At 52.1% G+C, this 17,794-nt stretch overlaps 5 protein-coding genes across 5 annotated transcripts; 1 reads left to right on the top strand and 4 right to left on the bottom strand.

Moving 5' to 3' along the window:
- Positions 1-56: 56 nt before the first annotated feature.
- Positions 57-1,456, bottom strand: VE01_09903 (uncharacterized protein). Its single transcript, XM_018279310.2, has 3 exons — positions 907-1,456; positions 557-853; positions 57-505 (listed from the first exon to the last, which is right to left on the bottom strand). Exons 1-3 carry the CDS (start codon positions 1,140-1,142, stop codon positions 244-246), a joined length of 795 nt encoding a protein of 264 aa, XP_018125657.1. The 5' UTR covers positions 1,143-1,456; the 3' UTR covers positions 57-243.
- A 663-nt stretch (positions 1,457-2,119) lies between these two features.
- VE01_09902 (uncharacterized protein) lies at positions 2,120-5,977 on the bottom strand. The gene is made up of 4 exons (XM_018279309.2): positions 3,798-5,977; positions 3,289-3,745; positions 2,681-3,232; positions 2,120-2,628 (listed from the first exon to the last, which is right to left on the bottom strand). The coding sequence occupies exons 1-4, from the start codon at positions 4,541-4,543 to the stop codon at positions 2,185-2,187; spliced, it is 2,199 nt and encodes a 732-aa protein (XP_018125665.1). The 5' UTR covers positions 4,544-5,977; the 3' UTR covers positions 2,120-2,184.
- Positions 5,978-6,203: 226 nt separating this feature from the next.
- RCO3 (glucose transporter) lies at positions 6,204-9,797 on the top strand. Its single transcript, XM_018279308.2, has 3 exons — positions 6,204-6,695; positions 6,751-7,023; positions 7,074-9,797. The coding sequence occupies exons 1-3, from the start codon at positions 6,577-6,579 to the stop codon at positions 8,437-8,439; spliced, it is 1,758 nt and encodes a 585-aa protein (XP_018125658.1). The 5' UTR covers positions 6,204-6,576; the 3' UTR covers positions 8,440-9,797.
- Positions 8,535-12,156, bottom strand: VE01_09900 (uncharacterized protein). The gene is made up of 2 exons (XM_059464106.1): positions 11,549-12,156; positions 8,535-11,492 (listed from the first exon to the last, which is right to left on the bottom strand). The coding sequence occupies exons 1-2, from the start codon at positions 11,876-11,878 to the stop codon at positions 9,672-9,674; spliced, it is 2,151 nt and encodes a 716-aa protein (XP_059319269.1). The 5' UTR covers positions 11,879-12,156; the 3' UTR covers positions 8,535-9,671.
- A 77-nt stretch (positions 12,157-12,233) lies between these two features.
- On the bottom strand, positions 12,234-16,765 carry VE01_09899 (uncharacterized protein). Its single transcript, XM_018279306.2, has 7 exons — positions 15,290-16,765; positions 15,103-15,228; positions 14,789-15,047; positions 14,508-14,727; positions 13,161-14,460; positions 12,621-13,111; positions 12,234-12,561 (listed from the first exon to the last, which is right to left on the bottom strand). Exons 1-7 carry the CDS (start codon positions 15,545-15,547, stop codon positions 12,513-12,515), a joined length of 2,703 nt encoding a protein of 900 aa, XP_018125675.1. The 5' UTR covers positions 15,548-16,765; the 3' UTR covers positions 12,234-12,512.
- Between the last annotated feature and the right edge of the window lie 1,029 nt (positions 16,766-17,794).

Genomic DNA, 17,794 nt, shown 5'->3' with positions numbered 1-17,794 from the left:
TAAGATCTTTCAGAATCACACGCTGCTCGCATCATCATTGTCCCTGCTGGTATGGTCTGGAGCCTATTATTATCACTTTGTGTATTCGTAGTAGGTTTTGAATTAAGTAAAGTCCCTTGATCACCACTCTTCTCGCTTTCCGCCACTTCATAACGTAAGTAGCCACAAAAAGGTAATAGTTACTCAGGGCCCGGGAATGGCCCTTTCAACCCATCGTCATCGTCATCCTGGGTTTCACAGTATCTACGCGTACTGTTCCTTCTCCCGCAGCGGCAATTGGCGGTCTAATGTGTTGAACGCCAACGTCCGCGGGGTATAAGGCGAAAAGGCCGGTGTAGGTTGTTGGATGTTCCTTAACTCCCACAGCTTCTCTCCCGCATCCTCGGAATACGGCGATGATTGCTCTTCCTCCTTCCTCGCCTTCTTAGCCTTCCTCGCCTCCTTCATCTCCTCTGTTGGGAACAAAGACCAAATGCCCAGTCCGAGGTTAAATGTGAAAATACCACTGAAGAATTGTCAGTTGTGGAAAACGTCAGGCTAGGCGGGGAATACATACATCATGAAGATGGTAGACGCAAATGCTCCCTTTGCCATCTCGCAGTTGTGCTTGTTTCCGGATGCCTCAGCGACACTGCAGCTTTTGGCGATATACCACGCAACCGAGCTCGGGTGCGCTGGGTCGGAATGGTCAGGACCAGCCTGGCCATATGCGCTGAAGCTCCAGAGGGCAATGACAATGGCGTCGATTATTACGCTGACAATCGGGACCCACATGTGCATGATAAATAGGACGACCTTGACAAGCAAAATGAACATCGACAAAACAGATACGACAATGTTGTAGTTGGTGATGCTGGGAAGGCAGTCAGCATTTGGGTTCACATGCAGCAGGCAGTCCACACTCACAAACCAGACCAAACCAGCGGTGTCGGTGGTATCGGCCGATAGTTTGCGTATGCGTACAAGATCTGTTCCGGACTCGAATTGAAGCCCAGCTCGCCGCCGAGCTTCCATAGCTGGGTACGATAGGCGTCTGGACTCGCGATACCGAATAGTGTGAGGGTAGCAACTGTCCCTGCCAACTCAGCCACCATGAGCCCTATCATAACCCAAAAGTACCTCCATTTCTTCGAGATGAACATTATAGCGAGAGCGAGCGTGAAAGAGAATCAGGATAGCGACCGGCGAATCCAGGCTGTCGCGCCTACGGACGCAGTGTTGTGATTCTTTTTGCGACCTTAGTATGCCCCTCGCTGATGAAGACTCATCAGACGCCGCTGTGGGAATGTACGGCAGCAGCTCGATGGTTGATATCGACGACAAGAATGATGAACGATTGCGCACACATGGAAGAAAGAGGAAGATGGGGGCGACTGGCCTGGCTTATAGGCCGCAGAGAAGGCGCTTCCATCTTTCACGAAGGGTGCAAGAGGAGAGGGCCAATGGAGGGCGAGGATCGAAGTGTGCTGGCACGGGTATTCACAGTTCTGGCGGTTTGGGGAGAGCTGTAAGCGCCCGGAATGTGGTGACATGCATGCAGCCAATCAGGATAGGGCGTCTTGTGTTCAGGTAGCGCCGGTACTTTGAGGGGTCAACCAATCACGTGTCGAGTCGGCGTCGGTCCGTCACCCGCAGATCGTGGTACTTAGGTACATACATATGTGGGTATGTACTATACAGATAGTCTCACTTCGAGTATTTACAGCATCTACAAACAAAATAAAAGCTCTTGATCTCTCTTTTAACATTCCGCTACTTCAAAGCTTGATGTATGCTGAATATCTTATGATGGTGATCTTGACGGGTAGAAGTACGAAGGATTCATGCCTGCAACAAAGAGAATATGACTCCTCACCCCGATTCAATATTATAGTGACTGGCTGGTTGAAAGGCGCTACCTGAGACTCTGGGATGGCCAGGAAGCTTAATTAACGCTTAGACCGGCATTAACTGGGAAAGCCGCTGTAGAAATATTACAGCCCATGAGATACGGTAAAATATTGCTACCCTATGAGATGCAGGTTCTATCACTACGGGGGTTGCGTTCACAGGAATTCTATACGCCAATACAGTGTCTAATACTAGAAAAGATCAATAAGTTATCTAACATAGCATACATAGCAGATTCCATATAAATACCCCTATAACAACCACCAAACACCCCCAAATCAAAGCTCCTCCCATTCAAATCTGACTACGATCCGGCGGCCCCTCCACCGGCCTCGGCATATCCACATCACTCTTCTCAATCCACTTCTCATTAACCTCCTCAAACTCGTCATACATCTCAAGCGTCCCCTCCACAACCCCCTGCCCATGAAGCAAAACATCCCTCAGCTGATGCGTATACACGTCCTCGTCCCACTCGGTCTGAAAGATGCCATACGCGTTCTCCCTTCCCTCGGCGAAGATGGCGAAGTGCTCGACCGGCAGCCCTTGCTCGGACATCTTCTTGACGATGGCCTCGTAGTCGAGGTGGCTGCGTGTGGGGGTGATGAGTCGGTCGGCGCCGTCGCGGTCGTAGACGGCTTCGTCGAGGATGTTGTAGTGGGTACGCAAGATGGTGAAGGAAAAAAAGTTCCGGTTCTGTCCGAAGAGGGCGAGGAGGCCTTCGAAGTTGTTCTGGGTCTATAAAGTGGTTAGTAGATAGTCACGAGAAGAATGTGGTGGGAGAACTCACTCCTAGACCCTGCTCGATCCAGTGCCCAAGCCGGTCTTGGTATGCGAATGCGCGGCAGGTGAGGCCCAGTTGCGTGAGGTTCTTCGCCTGGACTAAAATACTCCCAATCTCCGCCAGCGTGAAGTCAATATTGTTATTGACGACCCGAAGCCGCACAAGAGATTCGGCCTGAGCCTCGACAGCGAAGAAGAGGTCAGTTGACAGGCCCGAGAACTCAACGGGGTTCAATGTGGGCTCCCCAAAATCGCCGCGGATGTCCAGTTCATCCAGCTCGATTGTGTCGCAGCGGAGGAAATCGAGAGCTACCTGCTTCTGGAACACGTAGTGCCGCCAGTACCGGTAGGCGCGCTCCTTGGCCTCGTCGAGCGGCGGGAAGGAGATTTTAAATTTCCGAAGCCGGTTTAGACCGGTAAGGATTGGGAGGTAGACGCCATCGAGGGACTGGCAATCTTTGATTTCAAGACTCTCAATCGAAGCTGGTATTATGGCTCCCATGACGCAGTTGTGTATGGTTGCGTCAGTGGCTATAAGGGTCAGGCTTGTAACGCCAAACTGAGATTCTCATCATGTTAGAAGTGGATATGAACTGGGGATGATGGATAACTGACTGGTAGGTGGAACCAGGATTTCTCATACGGCCGTCCATGCTCTCTCTTTCTGTTGTCGTCCAGAAACACATGGGATTTGGAACGGTCGATGTACAACGATTGGACATGCCGGGTAAATTTCCCGACCGTCTCAATGATAGATTGTACATCACGCTCCATCTTGATAATAAGTTTGAGATTGATGTGACACTGCGTAGGGAGTTCTTCTGGCGCCCTATCCTTTGGATCTCTCGCGATATATTCACATATGTGTTTCGTCGGCTCCTCCTCTAATATCTGGTGTGATTGGTACAATCTGCCGGTAGTCTTGCTCGTATAGAACCTATTCCATGCATTAAGCATATACGAGTTGTCATCAAACCCATTGTGGAGTTCAAGGTCCAGGACCTTAAGCTTCTTGCAATAGTGGGAAATGGCATTAAGGAAGGGTTCCACGATTCGGGCATTAGATTGCCACCTGTGAGCTTGTCAGCATGCGGGAAACCATTGTCGACTTGCTATTAACCTACTTGAACACCTCGAGGTTTGGCACAAATCTGAACAATTCGATAATTCTGAGCCACATCAAACAGACTTTGTTGGGATCATATCTAAAGAGCAGATCCATTTCTTCCAGGTGACCTTCGGTGCAAATCTTCGCATAGGCCTTGACCCTTTTTGGAGTCACCGTCGGCAACAATCCCCCCTTCTGATCCTCGTCGAGGCGTTTCAGGAAGTGCCGGATAGATTTAGCTCGTGAAAGGTCACGAACTGATCCAACATCCGCACTGGAGAATAGAGGATCCTGATAAAATACCAGTTCCTTGATATGCCACGGGTTAATCGCCCCCCTGTCCGCCCGACCGCTTGCCACTCGAGCTGCGAGGCCGCTGAAGGTGGTAAGGAAGTTGTCTAGTCGCCCAACATTTCGAGTATTGTCATAACACCCATCGAACGGGATGTAGAGCTTGGTGCAGAAGACTTTGGTAAACGATGATCCAGTTGTATAATTTAGCAGTCGGCATTCCCAGGGGTTTAGTGCGACAGCCCACGGGGAATCGCTCTCTTCATCATACTGGACACGCAAGAAGCCCAAGGCTCGATCGAGAACAGACTCTCTAAAGGGGGGTCCACATGGAAGGTTTGCCAATCTGTCAAAAATTGAGGCGTCGACGTTTTCAAGGGCCGTACGTTCCATATACGCAAGTACATGATTTACTGCATTCTGGTTACGCGAGTTGACCATATAATTATTTATATCTTGGTAAGAAGCCATGGCGAGGGCCGTCGTCAGGGAGAATAAGTTTGAAATTCGAGTTTTGTAAATGTATGAACAAAACGAAGATGGCAGAACGAATGTAACGCATGGCCATGACTGCCATCAAGTAAAATATGAGATCTCCTACGCGTAGCCGCATGCGGCAGTTGAACAATAAAGACATATCCAAGGACAAAGAGAGGAAATCTCTTTGCAACCGGCAGGCAGAGCAAGAAGCGAACAATTGAACCTGAGAGATTGTCCATGCGGAATAAAAATAGCTATTCTCATTTGCCTCAGGCTTTGGCCATATGCTTTTGAGATCACGAAGTGACCGTTGTGGAAACCATAGAAAGATATCCTGCGAGCGCGGCTTTGCAATAATAATAAGCGGCGCATAATAACCCATTATCCCTTGCTGCTCCAGCATAGAGATAGGATGAGAGACAAGAAGAGACAAAGGAATTGAGATATCAGTCATGTGATCTGAGGAACTGGAGTGTGTCAAGTCGCTCATCAGGGTCCAAAAGCAGGAAAGTGGAGCCGGAAAGAAGTGGTGGTCGATCATTTTGCTCGCATGGGCAGGATTGGATGACTTGCTTGGCTTGACCAAGTCTGGGGATGTTGGTGGGTAGGGGACTCTGTTTGGGGACGTAGGTTGGTGAGATTCCAGAGATAGCTCAATATTGGCAATATGGTTATGCTGGGGATGACAGTGCGCAGAGAGGAGATATACTCCACGTTGGCTCGGACACAACAGGCTTGCTTGTGATGGGAAAGGGGCCAAGGAAGATGAGGATCCAACATTTCATGGCATATTATTCGCATGTGTGTGCGGAGCATTTCAGTGTAGCGTAGCACATGCGCCGGAATGGAGGTAGGGGTGACAGCCTCTGTTCCGTGCCGCTGCATCCTTGGAATAAGCAACCCTACTGTGCCGCGCGCTGGTCTGGCAGTAGCCCCAGAAAATCCCCATTTCTTCCTTGCCGCATTCACGACACTAGGGGCCGTTGTTTTTGGCAGAAAGGATGGGTCAGAAGTGACTGATCATCAGGATGAGCCTCCAGTCCTGAATGTGAATCGAGGCTGCTCTATCACCTGTTAGTACTTCATTCCGCGCGACGTGACACGAGTGCCTGGGGATTGGGAGAGACTTGTCAGACTTGGACGGGGATGGGAGAGTGGTAGAGACCCCAGAAACGCCAAGTGGTGAGGAGAAAGGCAAGGGAGCCAACCATAGTGTTCAGACTTTCTGCCATGGAATGTGCAACACAAAGGCGTCCGGCACGCACGGGATAAGTTAAGTAGTTTCTGTACAGTGAAACGGTGGAAATGAAATCACCGCACATAGCATAGAGTAAACAGAGTTAGTGAGTGATGCAGGGTGTGTAGAGGAGAGTCTTTAACGACGAGTTCAAGGGTTGTTATGGTATGAAATAGTATGGGGATGATGGTATTATGGTAATTGTGGTAGAACTGCAGTACTACTGTGATGTTCTCTAATATAACGCCCTATCATTTTTTGCCGTGTGCCGGTTCGCTCGCCACATTCCACTAAATTAACGGCCATCTGGACCCTGTCTGGCATGTTCCTGACACCTACGATCCGCTAACCCGCCTCCTTTCCTTCCCCGCCAAATAGGCGTCTCGACCGTATTCCCATAGACCCGCAGTTGTACTTCAACCACTTCAACCCACCTTCTCGTCGCCCCATTCGAAGCAATTCAGGCAATCCCCACCTACGACATTATCTCTGGGAATCCCAACTATAAGCCTCGGTCCGCCATCTTCGGACCCTCTACCAGAGACTACAATACAGCGACCCCGAGCACCCTGCGCGAAGAGAGAACCCTTCGCCTTCCCACACTCAGCTCAATGAGACCCTTCGTCGCGAAGTCGAATCTGATGCCCTCGAATTCGACGACGCCGCTTGTTTCGATCGATACTGCTTCCAGCAACGGCCAATAGGTTGGAGGAGGGGAAAAATTGACACTGGCTACGCTTTGCGCGATACACACGACCAGCCGTTCCGACGGCGCATCGCCGCGACAATGGTGTTCGACTTGACAGCATGGCGGAAGCCCGAGAGCGCAGCCGGTTCCTCGGCACCTGCGATCATGATTGGAGCCTTCGTCGCGTTTGGAGGCATTCTGTTTGGATACGATACTGGGTAAGCTGTGCGCGAGACTGGCACATGGCACATGGACTGACGTTGGGACTTGTAGCACGATCAGCGGCATCATTGCGATGCGATGGTGGCTCGACCACTTCTCAACAGGCAGTAGGGACGACGAAGGCCATCTTTCTATAACGCCGACACAGTCGTCCGAAATTGTGTCGATACTCAGCGCGGGGACGTTCTTCGGGGCCCTACTCGCCGCCCCGATTGGAGATAGGATAGGGCGTCGGAAATCTCTCATGTTGGCAGTACTGGTCTTCACATTTGGTGTCGCGATGCAGACGGCCTCAAACACGATTCGCATCTTTGCCGCTGGAAGGTATGCACCGGATATAGCTCTCCTCCCTTATCAAAGTTAACACTTCCTAGATTCTTTGCTGGCATGGGCGTCGGAACGATATCCGTGCTTGTCCCGTTGTATCAATCCGAGATGGCACCAAAATGGATCCGTGGAGCCTTGGTTTGTTGCTACCAGCTCGCTATTACAGTCGGCCTCTTCATCGCCGCAGTCGTTAATTACCTCACCTCAAATCTAGATTCCGCCAACTGCTTTCGGATACCTGTTGCCATACAGTTCGTGTGGGCCGGTATCCTCTTTATCGGGCTGATTATTCTCCCTGAGACCCCTCGATATCTTATCAAACGGGAGATGCACGCGGCAGCTGCAGCGTCGCTCTCTCGAATCCGGCGTCTTGATATTACTCATCCAGCCTTAATCGAGGAAATAGCAGAGATTGAAGCTAACCATGCCTATGAACTCTCTCTTGGGCCCTCCACCTATCGAGATGTATTCCGCGGCGCGCCTCACCTCGGATTCAGGCTCATGACCGGCTGTGGCCTACAAATGCTCCAACAGCTGAGTGGCTGCAATTTTGTGTTCTACTACGGTACTACATTTTTCAAACATGCCGGGATCGAGTCGCCATTCACGTACGGCCTCGTGACGAACGTCGTGAACGTCGCCTGTACCGTCCCCGGCATGTTCCTCGTCGAGGCTTGGGGCCGACGCCGCCTTCTCCTGGTCGGTGCTGTCGGAATGGCTTCGTCTCAGCTTATCGTCGCCATAGTCGGCACCGCGTTTGGCGCCCAGCCTGACGGCCAAGTCTGGAATAAAGTAATGATCGCCTTCGTTTGCGTATATATCGCCTTCTTCGCCATGTCCTGGGGCCCCGTCGTCTGGGTTGTTACCTCAGAGATCTACCCCCTCAAAGTCCGCGCAAAGTCCATGTCAATCTCCACTGCCACCAACTGGCTCTTCAACTGGGCCATTGCCTACGCAACACCCTACCTAGTTAACAACGGCCCCGGCTACGCCGATCTCGGCGCCAAAGTCTTCTTCGTCTGGGGCACCTTCTGCGTCGCAGCCTTCTTCTTCGTCTGGTTCCTCGTCTTCGAGACCTCCAAGATCTCACTCGAGCAGATCGACGAGCTCTACGAACGCGTCGACCACGCTTGGCACTCCACTTCCTTCCAACCCAGCTGGAGCTTCCAGGACATCCAGGAGAACGAGGTCGGGCAGGCTAGCGGCGTGAGTCTGGCGGATCGCACGGAGGCGCGACGGCGCCAGGTTGAAGATTCGACCACGATGCTGGCGGGTGTGCATACGCATGATCAAGAGAACGGGCATGGCATCACGCCGACGCCTACGGGGAGCAGTCAGGCGACCAGCTCGGGGGCCGAGACGGAGGAGGATAAGATAATTGCGTCGCTGGGGAATGTGAATTTCACGTTCTAACTGGGATCATCGGCGCGTTGTTTATACGCTTTCATTGCTTTTAACGCTTAATACCCCACGGCTATGTCAGATCTTCTATCCATCCATTCTATCATCAACATTTACCGCGGCGTTTGTCATCACCACATCACCATCACTCCGACTATCACCACACATCTATCTGTCCAGTTTTTATTCAGCGCGGCGCCAATATGCTATACCTCATCATCTAACGGTCTATTTATCGTCATATATTATTCTTTATTTTCGGGTGTTTTGGGAGGGAGTTTTAAGGGTGTTTGGGATGGGATGGGGTTATGGACCCCCGGGAGGCGGGTTGGCTCAGCTTCCTCGTATTATTCATGTTCGGCGCTGTTATCGGGTCGGGTATATGAATCGGACGAATGGGCCACGGTAGCAGCGGTATTATATGATGTGTTTTGTCCCCTGATAGGGAGGGGACAAGGGATAGTTAGTCCATAGGGAGGGGCGTGATAATACAGTCAAATCTGGCTATATGCAACAGACTCGTTCACCTCGTCTTCTCTTGATGTGTGAACATAAATAACACTAGTATCGTTTGGCGGATGATTCCCCAGGCGCGAAAACCCAATACCGAGAATATCGAAGATTATAAGGAGCACTGTGCTCCTTACAACAATATAGTAGCAAATGCTTCCCTGAACCATGCCATCGAGGATAAAGGGGCTTCGTCAGCAATAACAATAATATTGTTGCGACGACAGCAGCCAGCGATGAGAGAGCAGGTGGTGACGAGAAGCAGGGGTGGGCAACGAGAAGACGGCGTGACGTTGAGAAGGCTGGCGTAGTGACTAGAAAGTGGCGTGTCGAAAGGTCCTAGAGGTTGTGACTTTTGACATTTTGTCCTGCCGCCTGATGACAAAATCCTCTACCGTTCATCGTTGCATATGCCCTCTTCATTTCCCTATTTATCCAAGCAGGGATTCCCCTCCGACTCCAGCCGTTGTCAGGTACGTACGTGCCCTGGGTGGGTGATAGCTTTCCTGTAATCTCTCAACTGGAGTATTAAGATTTGAGCAACTGTTATGTAAATTCTCCACGCTCACTCACACTTCGAAAGCACATTCTCATAAACCTCCACTGGCACACACCCAAAATAGACACCAAGTATCCAAAGGCACATCCCCAGGAACTCTCGCCAGTATACACTCACAGAGGCCACCAAGTATCCAAAAATATATGTTCATTAGCCTCATATAAAAATACACTCCCTAACCGCTCCAAGTCAACCACACAAACAACGACACCGCCACCCACAAAACCCTCCAAAAGCTCCCCGCAAACTCCCTCCCTATCCTCCCCAGCGGCGTCCCCTCCTTCACCACCCTCTCGCTCCCAAACTCCCTAAACCCCTTCCCCTTCTCCTTCTCATCTCCATCCTCTCCCCAGGCAGGCGGCGCATACCGGCCCTGCGCCTGCGCCGCCGGAAGCCCATAGCCCACTGCGGGACTAACACTACGCGTCCTTGCTGCTGCACTCCGTGGCGCAAGATGGCCGCTGAGTGTGCTGGACGTGCTGCTCGTGGAGGAGTCTGACGATCTGTGTAGCTCGGCCGCGCGCTTCGATGTTGGAAGTAGCGGGCTGTCCCCCTTCGACGGGGTAGAGAAGGAAAATACTGATGGGGGTAAGGTGGGCGGAAGGCCCATGGTCTGTGTTAGGACGGCGCGCGCGAGGAGTGCGGAGATGGTAATGATGGATAGGAAGATGTATCGGATGAAGATCGAGATTTGGTTCGGGAGCAGACAGAGGTGCGTCTCGATCGTCGGTGCAGGAACATCGTTCACCGCGCCGTGGCCGCCTCCTTTGGTGCCCAAGGGGCGTCCATCGGGACCAATTGGGTTCCAGAGACTAGCCATGAGGAACCCGGGCTGGCGGACGCCCATACACCACGATATACTCTTGACCGTGATTTCCCTCGCTCGGCCAATAATTCCCACGCCCGAGTTAATCTCATCGTGCACCAACTCGCAGTAATCGTGGTCATCGCCACTGAAGACGTGCTGCACGTTCCCGATCGTCTTCAGCAGACGCGCTGAGTCGGTTTGTGATAGCACGTTCTGGTACTGGTAGCCGCGCGACACGGAGATCGCGTTGCGGTGGTCAGGGACGACGGGGCCGAGTTGCCCCTTAGGGGGTGTGGCAGGGGGCCAGTGTTCGCGCTGCGGGCCACAGGGTGTACCAGGCTCGCGGTACAGCGGGACGTGGGTGAGCAGGATGGTAGGGAAGTCGTTGCTGTTCCCCTCTCCTGGATCGAGGGGCAGGAAATCACTCTCCTTCAACACAAGACCATCCGTATCCTGGATCGTCCTCGGGTGACGGAGCTCCTCTGGTTCGCCTCGTATATACCGGAGTTCCCGCGCCGTGGCACGGCGCTTGCGTGCCTGCACGCCAGCCAGGAACTCCTCCACCGGTGCGTAAACGTCCCGATTATCGACCTCGCTCTTATCCGCCCCTGCGCTCAGGCTCACGCTGTCGATGCTGACGAAGGTGTGGTTGGCTATAATATCTACGCGGTTCGCCTCCCCGAAGAACGCCTCAAATCGATCTCGCACCGGCATCTTGATCTTCGCCCCGAACCCTAGATCGTGGTTTCCTGGCAGACTCGCGATGATCTTGCGGCCCCTCTGTCCGCGGCTCGGCTGCGATGTTGGGTTCCCCAGGTTGAACAGGTCGAAGAAGATCTTTCCAAAGCGCTCGTATTCTTGCATCCAGAAGTTCTCGCCGTAGTTCTTCTTCCAATATCCTACTAATGCTGCTTCGTCCTTTGCACGCTGTTTTGTCTGCCACTCTGGGTCTTCTGTGTCCCCTCGCATCGTCGCCCATTCCCTCCCCCCATCGAAGAGGTCGCCGAGGAAGAATATAGTATCTGGCTTCAACTTGAGTTGCAAATTCGTATACGAGCGTCTCAGGTAGTTATCCGTATGGTGCTCCGTAAACGTCGACAGCGGCCACGGCCGCCCAGTATATGTGTGCGGGTCGACAAGTTGAGGATCCGCGAGGAGGACAAGATGATGAGGGGTCGCAGCTTGCGGCTATCTAACTGTTAGCATTCGTCCCAGAACCATACCGCGGAGAATAATGAACTCGCCCATCTCTCCCAATTCTCCCATCTGCACTGCTTAATCGCACTATGAAACGCCCACCGCTCTCCCCACAGCAACAACAGGAACCAGACCGCAATAAACCCATTCGGCACATTCACAAAACTGCGCAGCGTCGGCCGCCGCGCGGCCCGCTTTGCATTCCGGAGTGTGGTGGGAAGTTGTGTTATGGCTTTGCGGGGTTTGTCCAGGGTCCTGAGTGCCAGGAGAGCGAGACGAGTCGGAAGCACATTGACGACACGCGATACAAATGACGGGGGCTCCATGAAGTGGTCGCGCGAGGAGCGCGTCCGGAGGTGGTTGTAGTTGCTGCTCATGGCGCTATCTGCTCGCCATGCCTGTGGACCCAGCCTCGTAGTCGTGGGTGTATGTGTGCTGGTTGAGAGTCGAGAAGAGGACAACGATGGTGGCAGTGACGTACAGTACAGTCTGCGCGGCTCAATTCGGCCAGCGGGTTACGTGAAGGAATAGATATATTATAGAGTAAAGACAGACATCCAGGAAATGGTTGAAGGAGAATTGAACGAAGGAAAGAAAAATGGACGAGGGTACGTAGTATAGTGGTGTCAAAGTTCAGAATATTGGTGTTCTCGATTCGGGGGCCTGGACAGGTCCGCGACAAGGCTGTCGACCCGTTTAGGTTTAATTGATTATTATGCATTTTATTTATATCGCAGTAATTCAATAGACAACCCCTAATGTGGAGACATTAATGACATTAATGGCCAGTAATTAATACGCCAAGCACTCAATAAGTTGCACACCGATATATGGCTATAATTCACGTTTGTAGTTCGTATATTGCATTTATGAATAACTCCATGCGCATTCTTAGTAGGTGTAAGTCTGGCGTTCATAAGGAAAGTACGAGGTCATCACATCTGATAATGGTATTGCGCCGTCTCCAGGCGCTGGTATTCAAAGAAAAAATCTATGTGAAATATAGGTCCCTTAGAAGATCCAAGTAAACGATTCAGCCACGTCGAATGTAGCCGATTGTCTGTGTGGAAAATTAGTAACCAATCCAATCGAGATACGAGGAAAAGGAAGTAAGCATACCGTATATCCGCGGATGATGAGCCAACCAGAATCTTGAACTCGCCCTCCTCAGCAATCCAGGCCTTGAGACGTGTATCGTAATATCCAACCGAGAGCTTATCCAGCGTGAGAACGACATCCTTCGTCTCACCTGCCTTCAGGAAGACCTTGTCGAATACAGCCAGCTCCTTCTCCGGACGCACCAGTCGCGACTTAACATCGTGGACGTAGCCCTGTACCACTTCCGCGCCGTCGACCTTGCCAGAGTTGGTGATCGGGATGGTGACGGTGATCTTCTCGTTGGCAGACAGGGTGGTATTGGATAGTGTGATGTCGCCGTATGTGAAGGTGGTGTAGGAGAGGCCATGGCCGAAAGCGAAGAGGGGCTTGATGGCGAGGCGCTCGTAGTGGCGGTATCCCATGAAGATGCCCTCTCCGTAAATAACCTTCTTGTTCTCACCTGGCCACGAGTGGTAGGTTGGGTTATCTTGCAGACGGACGGGGAATGTAGTCTGCACGAGTTAGGTTGCCATACTAGACGGAGTGAAAGGGTTGACTTACAGGAAGCTTGCCGCTGGGGTTAACACGGCCAAACAGAACATCGGCCAGAGCATTTCCAGCTTCTTGGCCTTGGTACCACGCCTGCAGGATACTCGGGACCTTGTCAGCCCAAGGCATAGTGACCGGCGAGCCAGCCTGAACCACAACGATAGTGTTCGGGTTCGCCTTCAAGACAGCCTCGACCAAGCGATCCTGGCTGCCGTCCTTGGGTAGATCCATGTTGGCACGATCATATCCTTCAGACTCCCACTCTGCATCCAAACCGACAATCACAATAGCGACATCAGCCTCCGTGGCGGCATCAACGGCCTGCTGCAGATGGTCCACCTTGTCCTCCTCCTTGTATCCGATGCGAACACCTCCGGGGCCATGCGTGCGGCCGATGGCAATCTGCTTCGACAAGGGGCGGATCTCGTTGGTGAGTTCCGACATCAGCTCGTATGTGCGGCCGGCCTCGAGTTCAATCTCAATCACGACATCCTCTGAGCCGTCGAACATAGTCTCACCCTGCTCGGTCCAGTCCCATACGTCCGCAAGTAGCTTGCCATCGATGTACAGACGTCCGGGCCCAACGCTAAAGAAGCTAAACTTGTGCTTTCCAGAAGTCTTGGGCGTAAGCTTTGCCCTGACATAGGCAGACCAGACATTCCCGACCTCCGTAGGCGCAGAGTCCCACAGCATAAGATCTGTGCTCGTTCTTGTTTGAACCACTGTCGGCTCTCCCTCAAACTTGTCGCCGGTGTAGAACTCAATGGTAACTCCTTCCTCGCCAGTAAGGGCCTTGCAGAACGGTGTCGCCAAGGGGATCCATTTGTAGATATCGCAGCCCAAAGCATATGTGACGTCCTTACTCGACTCTCTTTGAATGCTCCATAGAGGCAAGGTGTTATAGTAAGGGTTCAAACTGGCGCTACCACCACCGCCAGCAATGGCTCTGTTGGCGTTGGGTCCGATGACAGCAATCTTTGTCTTCTCGGCGTCGAGCGGAAGGAGGTTGCCCCTATTCTTCAACAAGGTCAATCCCTGGGAACCGGCCCTGCGGATTAGCTCTCTCGTCTCAGGGGTGTCCTCTTCCCTTTCCGGCTCCTCAGGCGACGTGTCTTGGCCTCGGACACGGTCAATTAGGTATAATACGTTGGCAGCAGCCTTCTCTACGGCGTCTTGGCTTAGCTTCCCATCCTTGACAGCTTGAACCGCCTTTTCTCCACGCCATTTATCTGAGTAAGGCATCTCCAAATCACAGCCTGCCTCTATGGATTCTGCTACAGAGTTGACTCCAGTCCAATCTGACATAACCAACCTGTAATGCATAAGTAGAGTATTATATCATGATGGGGTATGACTTACCCATCATATTTCCATTCTCCGCGGAGGATATCTTTCAGGGTGTGAGTGTTCATATCTGCATGGACACCGTTGATGAGGTTATAAGAGGACATGACAGCCCAGGGGTTAGATTCCCTGACAGCAATTTCGAAAGGACGAAGGTAAAGTTCACGGAGAGCTCTCTCCGAGAGCTCCGAGTCCATCGTCAGTCTTTCAGTCTCTTGCTCGTTGGCGACGAAATCTACAGCTAAGTCAGTATATATATTCCACGTGATGCCTCATAGACGACAGTATATGCATACGCTTGATGGTAGCAGCAATCCCCTTTTGCTGAAGCCCATTAATATAAGACGCGGCGAGTTTCCCCGTCAAAAGAGGGTCTTCTGAGAATGATTCAAAGTTCCGGCCACCGAGCGGGCCTCGATGCAGGCATACTGTTGGCGCCAGGAGGACATGTGCAGAGCGAGCCTTGGTCTCCTCTCCAAGGTGCTGTCCAACTTCATAGAGTAGCTTTGTATCCCAAGTCGCTGCCAGAGAAACACCACAGGGGAACAGTGCTGCCTATATATTAGTCAGCCCAAATCCTTCTCGACCAGATATAATAATCCATTCTCACTCTTGTGCCAGCCTTGAAGACTGCCCCGCGGGCTCCGTTTGGTCCATCACTAGTCTTGATATTGGCAATGCCTTTGTTTGGGATTGCAACGGTCCTCCAGTGATCGGCGGCTCTCAATAACGAGACCTTTGAGGGGGTTAGCTTTGATGAGTCTCTTTAGAGAACAACTCATGGAAACGCCACTCACCTGTTCCACCAGTGATAACGTAGCAGCCTTGGCCCGAGCATTTTCTTTTGACACGCCGAGATTTGTTGTCTTGAATGCCTTCAGAGCCTCAATAGATGACAACTCGGATGCCGGCGTACTAGCCGTTCTGTGACTCGACGGCGAGTGGACTTCGGAGCCTCTGGCCGTGGTAGCAATGGATTCGGAGGTCAGCTCGGCCGCCACCTCTACAGTCGTCACCTCTACGACCGGCGCCGGGATATCCACGATTTCCGTCATTATTCCTGAGGCTGGTTTTTCGATCAATACAGCCACGAAGCCGGATTTTTACGTGGGATGGAGGCGCAGTTGTTAACAAACAAACGACTTTGCATATGTTGAATTCAGAAGTAAGGCACCATGGACACAGAGAGACGTTGAAGGTAGACAAACGGCAAGGCGGTCCCCGATTGTCATATATAGCAGATCTTAAGAAGTATAAAGAGGCTTTAATCAGCTGCCTCTGGTGCTGATATATCTCAAACCTAATGTTTCTAAACGGAGTTTAAGTGGTTTCCTTCCGCCGCTATAGAGGCCACCAATACCCATGCATCTGACGGTTGAACATGGTCTGTGATGCAAAGTGCAACCTGCCGGCTAAGTGACGGTGAGGCTGGCGAGAGGTCAGCAAGTGCAGGGTGGCAGGAGGAGGCCATGGCTCGATTCAAAGGCGCCTGCCTGCAATCAATTGGCTCAATCTGGTTTGCTATAGCCCATGCATCAGCCGAATCGGTGCAGGCGGACCGCCTCAGCGATGAAGTTCGAATAATGTGGGGAGTTTTGAGAAAGTTGGGGTGGGAGGGGCAAGCTAGGATGTTTTGGACTTGATTGAGATTTCTCATCGTGGGCGATAAATATGGGGGACAACACGGAAGACCCGCGAGATTGGCGGAAGTAGGGCCCAGTTATACCGGCTGAATATCGGGTGTTGAGAGCGGCATACAGCAACTGGGCACAGGTGCGAGTAAGTTACCCGTTCTCACAGGTTTATCGATTTTGGAGCGAGAGTTGGATAGTCATACTCGGCCACTCCCCGAGCGACTGATCTCGACATGCATGTCCCGGCCCTTCCAAAACTTATATCCTATCGCTCTCATAGGATAGTTTCTGTGTAGCGCGCGGCGGTGGTGCAAAAAGTGTGCGTTAGAGGGGTTCTGGTCCCTGGAAGGATTGTGCATAGGATGGGGGGTTTTTGGTGGGAGGTCTGTGCCGATCGTACAGTACCTCACTAAGAGATCAGCATCCGGCGAGATCGCTCCCGAGTCCACGTTACCAAGGCCCTGTGCATCCCATGTCAACTCTGTGAGCCCTGGATGTTACTCTGTGATTTGTATGTGAGAGTTCATGCTGGAGAGGGTAGCATCGATGCTAGGGCCACTGTGGAACGCACACGATGCATCCGAGCAGCGCACATGAGGGCTACGCACACACACCCACAGAATTAAACTTCAACAACCCCATACTGTAGGTAAGTAAGCACAGGCGTGGCGTGGCGGAGCGTATTCATCCATCACGGCTGAATTCCTAGTCCTTCATGATAGAGTACACGGGCAGCAGTCCGGCGGAGCACGGTCATATTGGGTAGAACTCTAGGCTCGCCGACATATATCTTGGAGTATTCCTTCAAAGAGCTTCCTGAAACAATTGATGTTATGGAGTCGTCCAAGTCAACATTGATCGACATGTATTGCCAACGCAAACCCAGCGGATCGTTCGCTCGACGTCCTCGACTTGGTTTGCTGTGCTTTTGTCCAGGTGGGTCAATCGGTCTAGCGGTCCGTGATACCGCTCCGTGCACGCCAGTGATAAGGTACATGTTATAAATCTCCGCGACGAGGGAAGCCCATGGTGTGAGATGCTCGAAGGTGCTAATAGAGTAGTACTCTGTAACTATCCGGCACGAGAACTCAGTGCTGTAAGGTATATGGGGCCGAGGACCGAAGTTTCAGTATTCGTTCCAGCAGATAGCTATAACACGAGATATTATACCGCACACGGCATTGCGCGTTCGCGGTGATATACCACAGAAGCTGCACTGCACTGCCCTGCGCCTGCGCCTGCGTCTGCATTTCCGGCATCCCGTCGTATGAAAGACGTAGGGCACCCGAAGGCTCTTTGTGACGAGGACATACATATGCGCAATGTGTCAACGCAGTACCCATGGACCTGTCACCGTACTCTTCCCGAGAATCACAAGACGTGGTCCTGGCTGTTGGGGAGCTGATCTCCTTTGTCCAGCAGGCCGTCTATCGGCGCTATAGATGAATGCAGCATATGTCGGTATGGAGGTGGATGGCGCCACAGGGCGAATGGAAGTCACAGCAGAGCAGTTCTGGAATGGCCACGGCTCATGAGTCTCAGGTGATGGAAGGCGAAGAAGACCCCTGAGAGCGTGAAACACAAATAGCTATAAAGAAAGGTCGAATGCTTCCTGCTTTGAATGCTTGCAGGTGGGAATAGCAAGCATTGAAAGCAGTATACAGCATG

Source organism: Pseudogymnoascus verrucosus, assembly GCF_001662655.1.
Source record: "Pseudogymnoascus verrucosus strain UAMH 10579 unplaced genomic scaffold scaffold_72, whole genome shotgun sequence".
Classification (NCBI taxonomy): domain Eukaryota; kingdom Fungi; phylum Ascomycota; class Leotiomycetes; order Thelebolales; family Thelebolaceae; genus Pseudogymnoascus; species Pseudogymnoascus verrucosus.
This window is presented reverse-complemented; position numbering and strand designations above follow the sequence as displayed.

Coding starts and splice junctions, on each gene's coding strand:
- VE01_09903 (XM_018279310.2), bottom strand. CDS start 1,142: ATGTTCATCTCGAAGAAATGGAGGTACTTTTGGGTTATGATAGGGCTC. Junction 854..906: donor CCGCTGGTTTGGTCTGGTTT/GTGAGTGTGGAC, acceptor CTGCCTTCCCAG/CATCACCAACTACAACATTG. Junction 506..556: donor GCGTCTACCATCTTCATGAT/GTATGTATTCCC, acceptor ACAATTCTTCAG/TGGTATTTTCACATTTAACC.
- VE01_09902 (XM_018279309.2), bottom strand. CDS start 4,543: ATGGCTTCTTACCAAGATATAAATAATTATATGGTCAACTCGCGTAAC. Junction 3,746..3,797: donor CCAAACCTCGAGGTGTTCAA/GTAGGTTAATAG, acceptor ACAAGCTCACAG/GTGGCAATCTAATGCCCGAA. Junction 2,629..2,680: donor GGATCGAGCAGGGTCTAGGA/GTGAGTTCTCCC, acceptor ACCACTTTATAG/ACCCAGAACAACTTCGAAGG.
- RCO3 (XM_018279308.2), top strand. CDS start 6,577: ATGGTGTTCGACTTGACAGCATGGCGGAAGCCCGAGAGCGCAGCCGGT. Junction 6,696..6,750: donor CTGTTTGGATACGATACTGG/GTAAGCTGTGCG, acceptor TGGGACTTGTAG/CACGATCAGCGGCATCATTG. Junction 7,024..7,073: donor CGCATCTTTGCCGCTGGAAG/GTATGCACCGGA, acceptor AACACTTCCTAG/ATTCTTTGCTGGCATGGGCG.
- VE01_09900 (XM_059464106.1), bottom strand. CDS start 11,878: ATGAGCAGCAACTACAACCACCTCCGGACGCGCTCCTCGCGCGACCAC. Junction 11,493..11,548: donor GGGAGAATTGGGAGAGATGG/GCGAGTTCATTA, acceptor ACAGTTAGATAG/CCGCAAGCTGCGACCCCTCA.
- VE01_09899 (XM_018279306.2), bottom strand. CDS start 15,547: ATGACGGAAATCGTGGATATCCCGGCGCCGGTCGTAGAGGTGACGACT. Junction 14,461..14,507: donor GGAGAATGGAAATATGATGG/GTAAGTCATACC, acceptor TATGCATTACAG/GTTGGTTATGTCAGATTGGA. Junction 12,562..12,620: donor TCATCATCCGCGGATATACG/GTATGCTTACTT, acceptor TTTTCCACACAG/ACAATCGGCTACATTCGACG.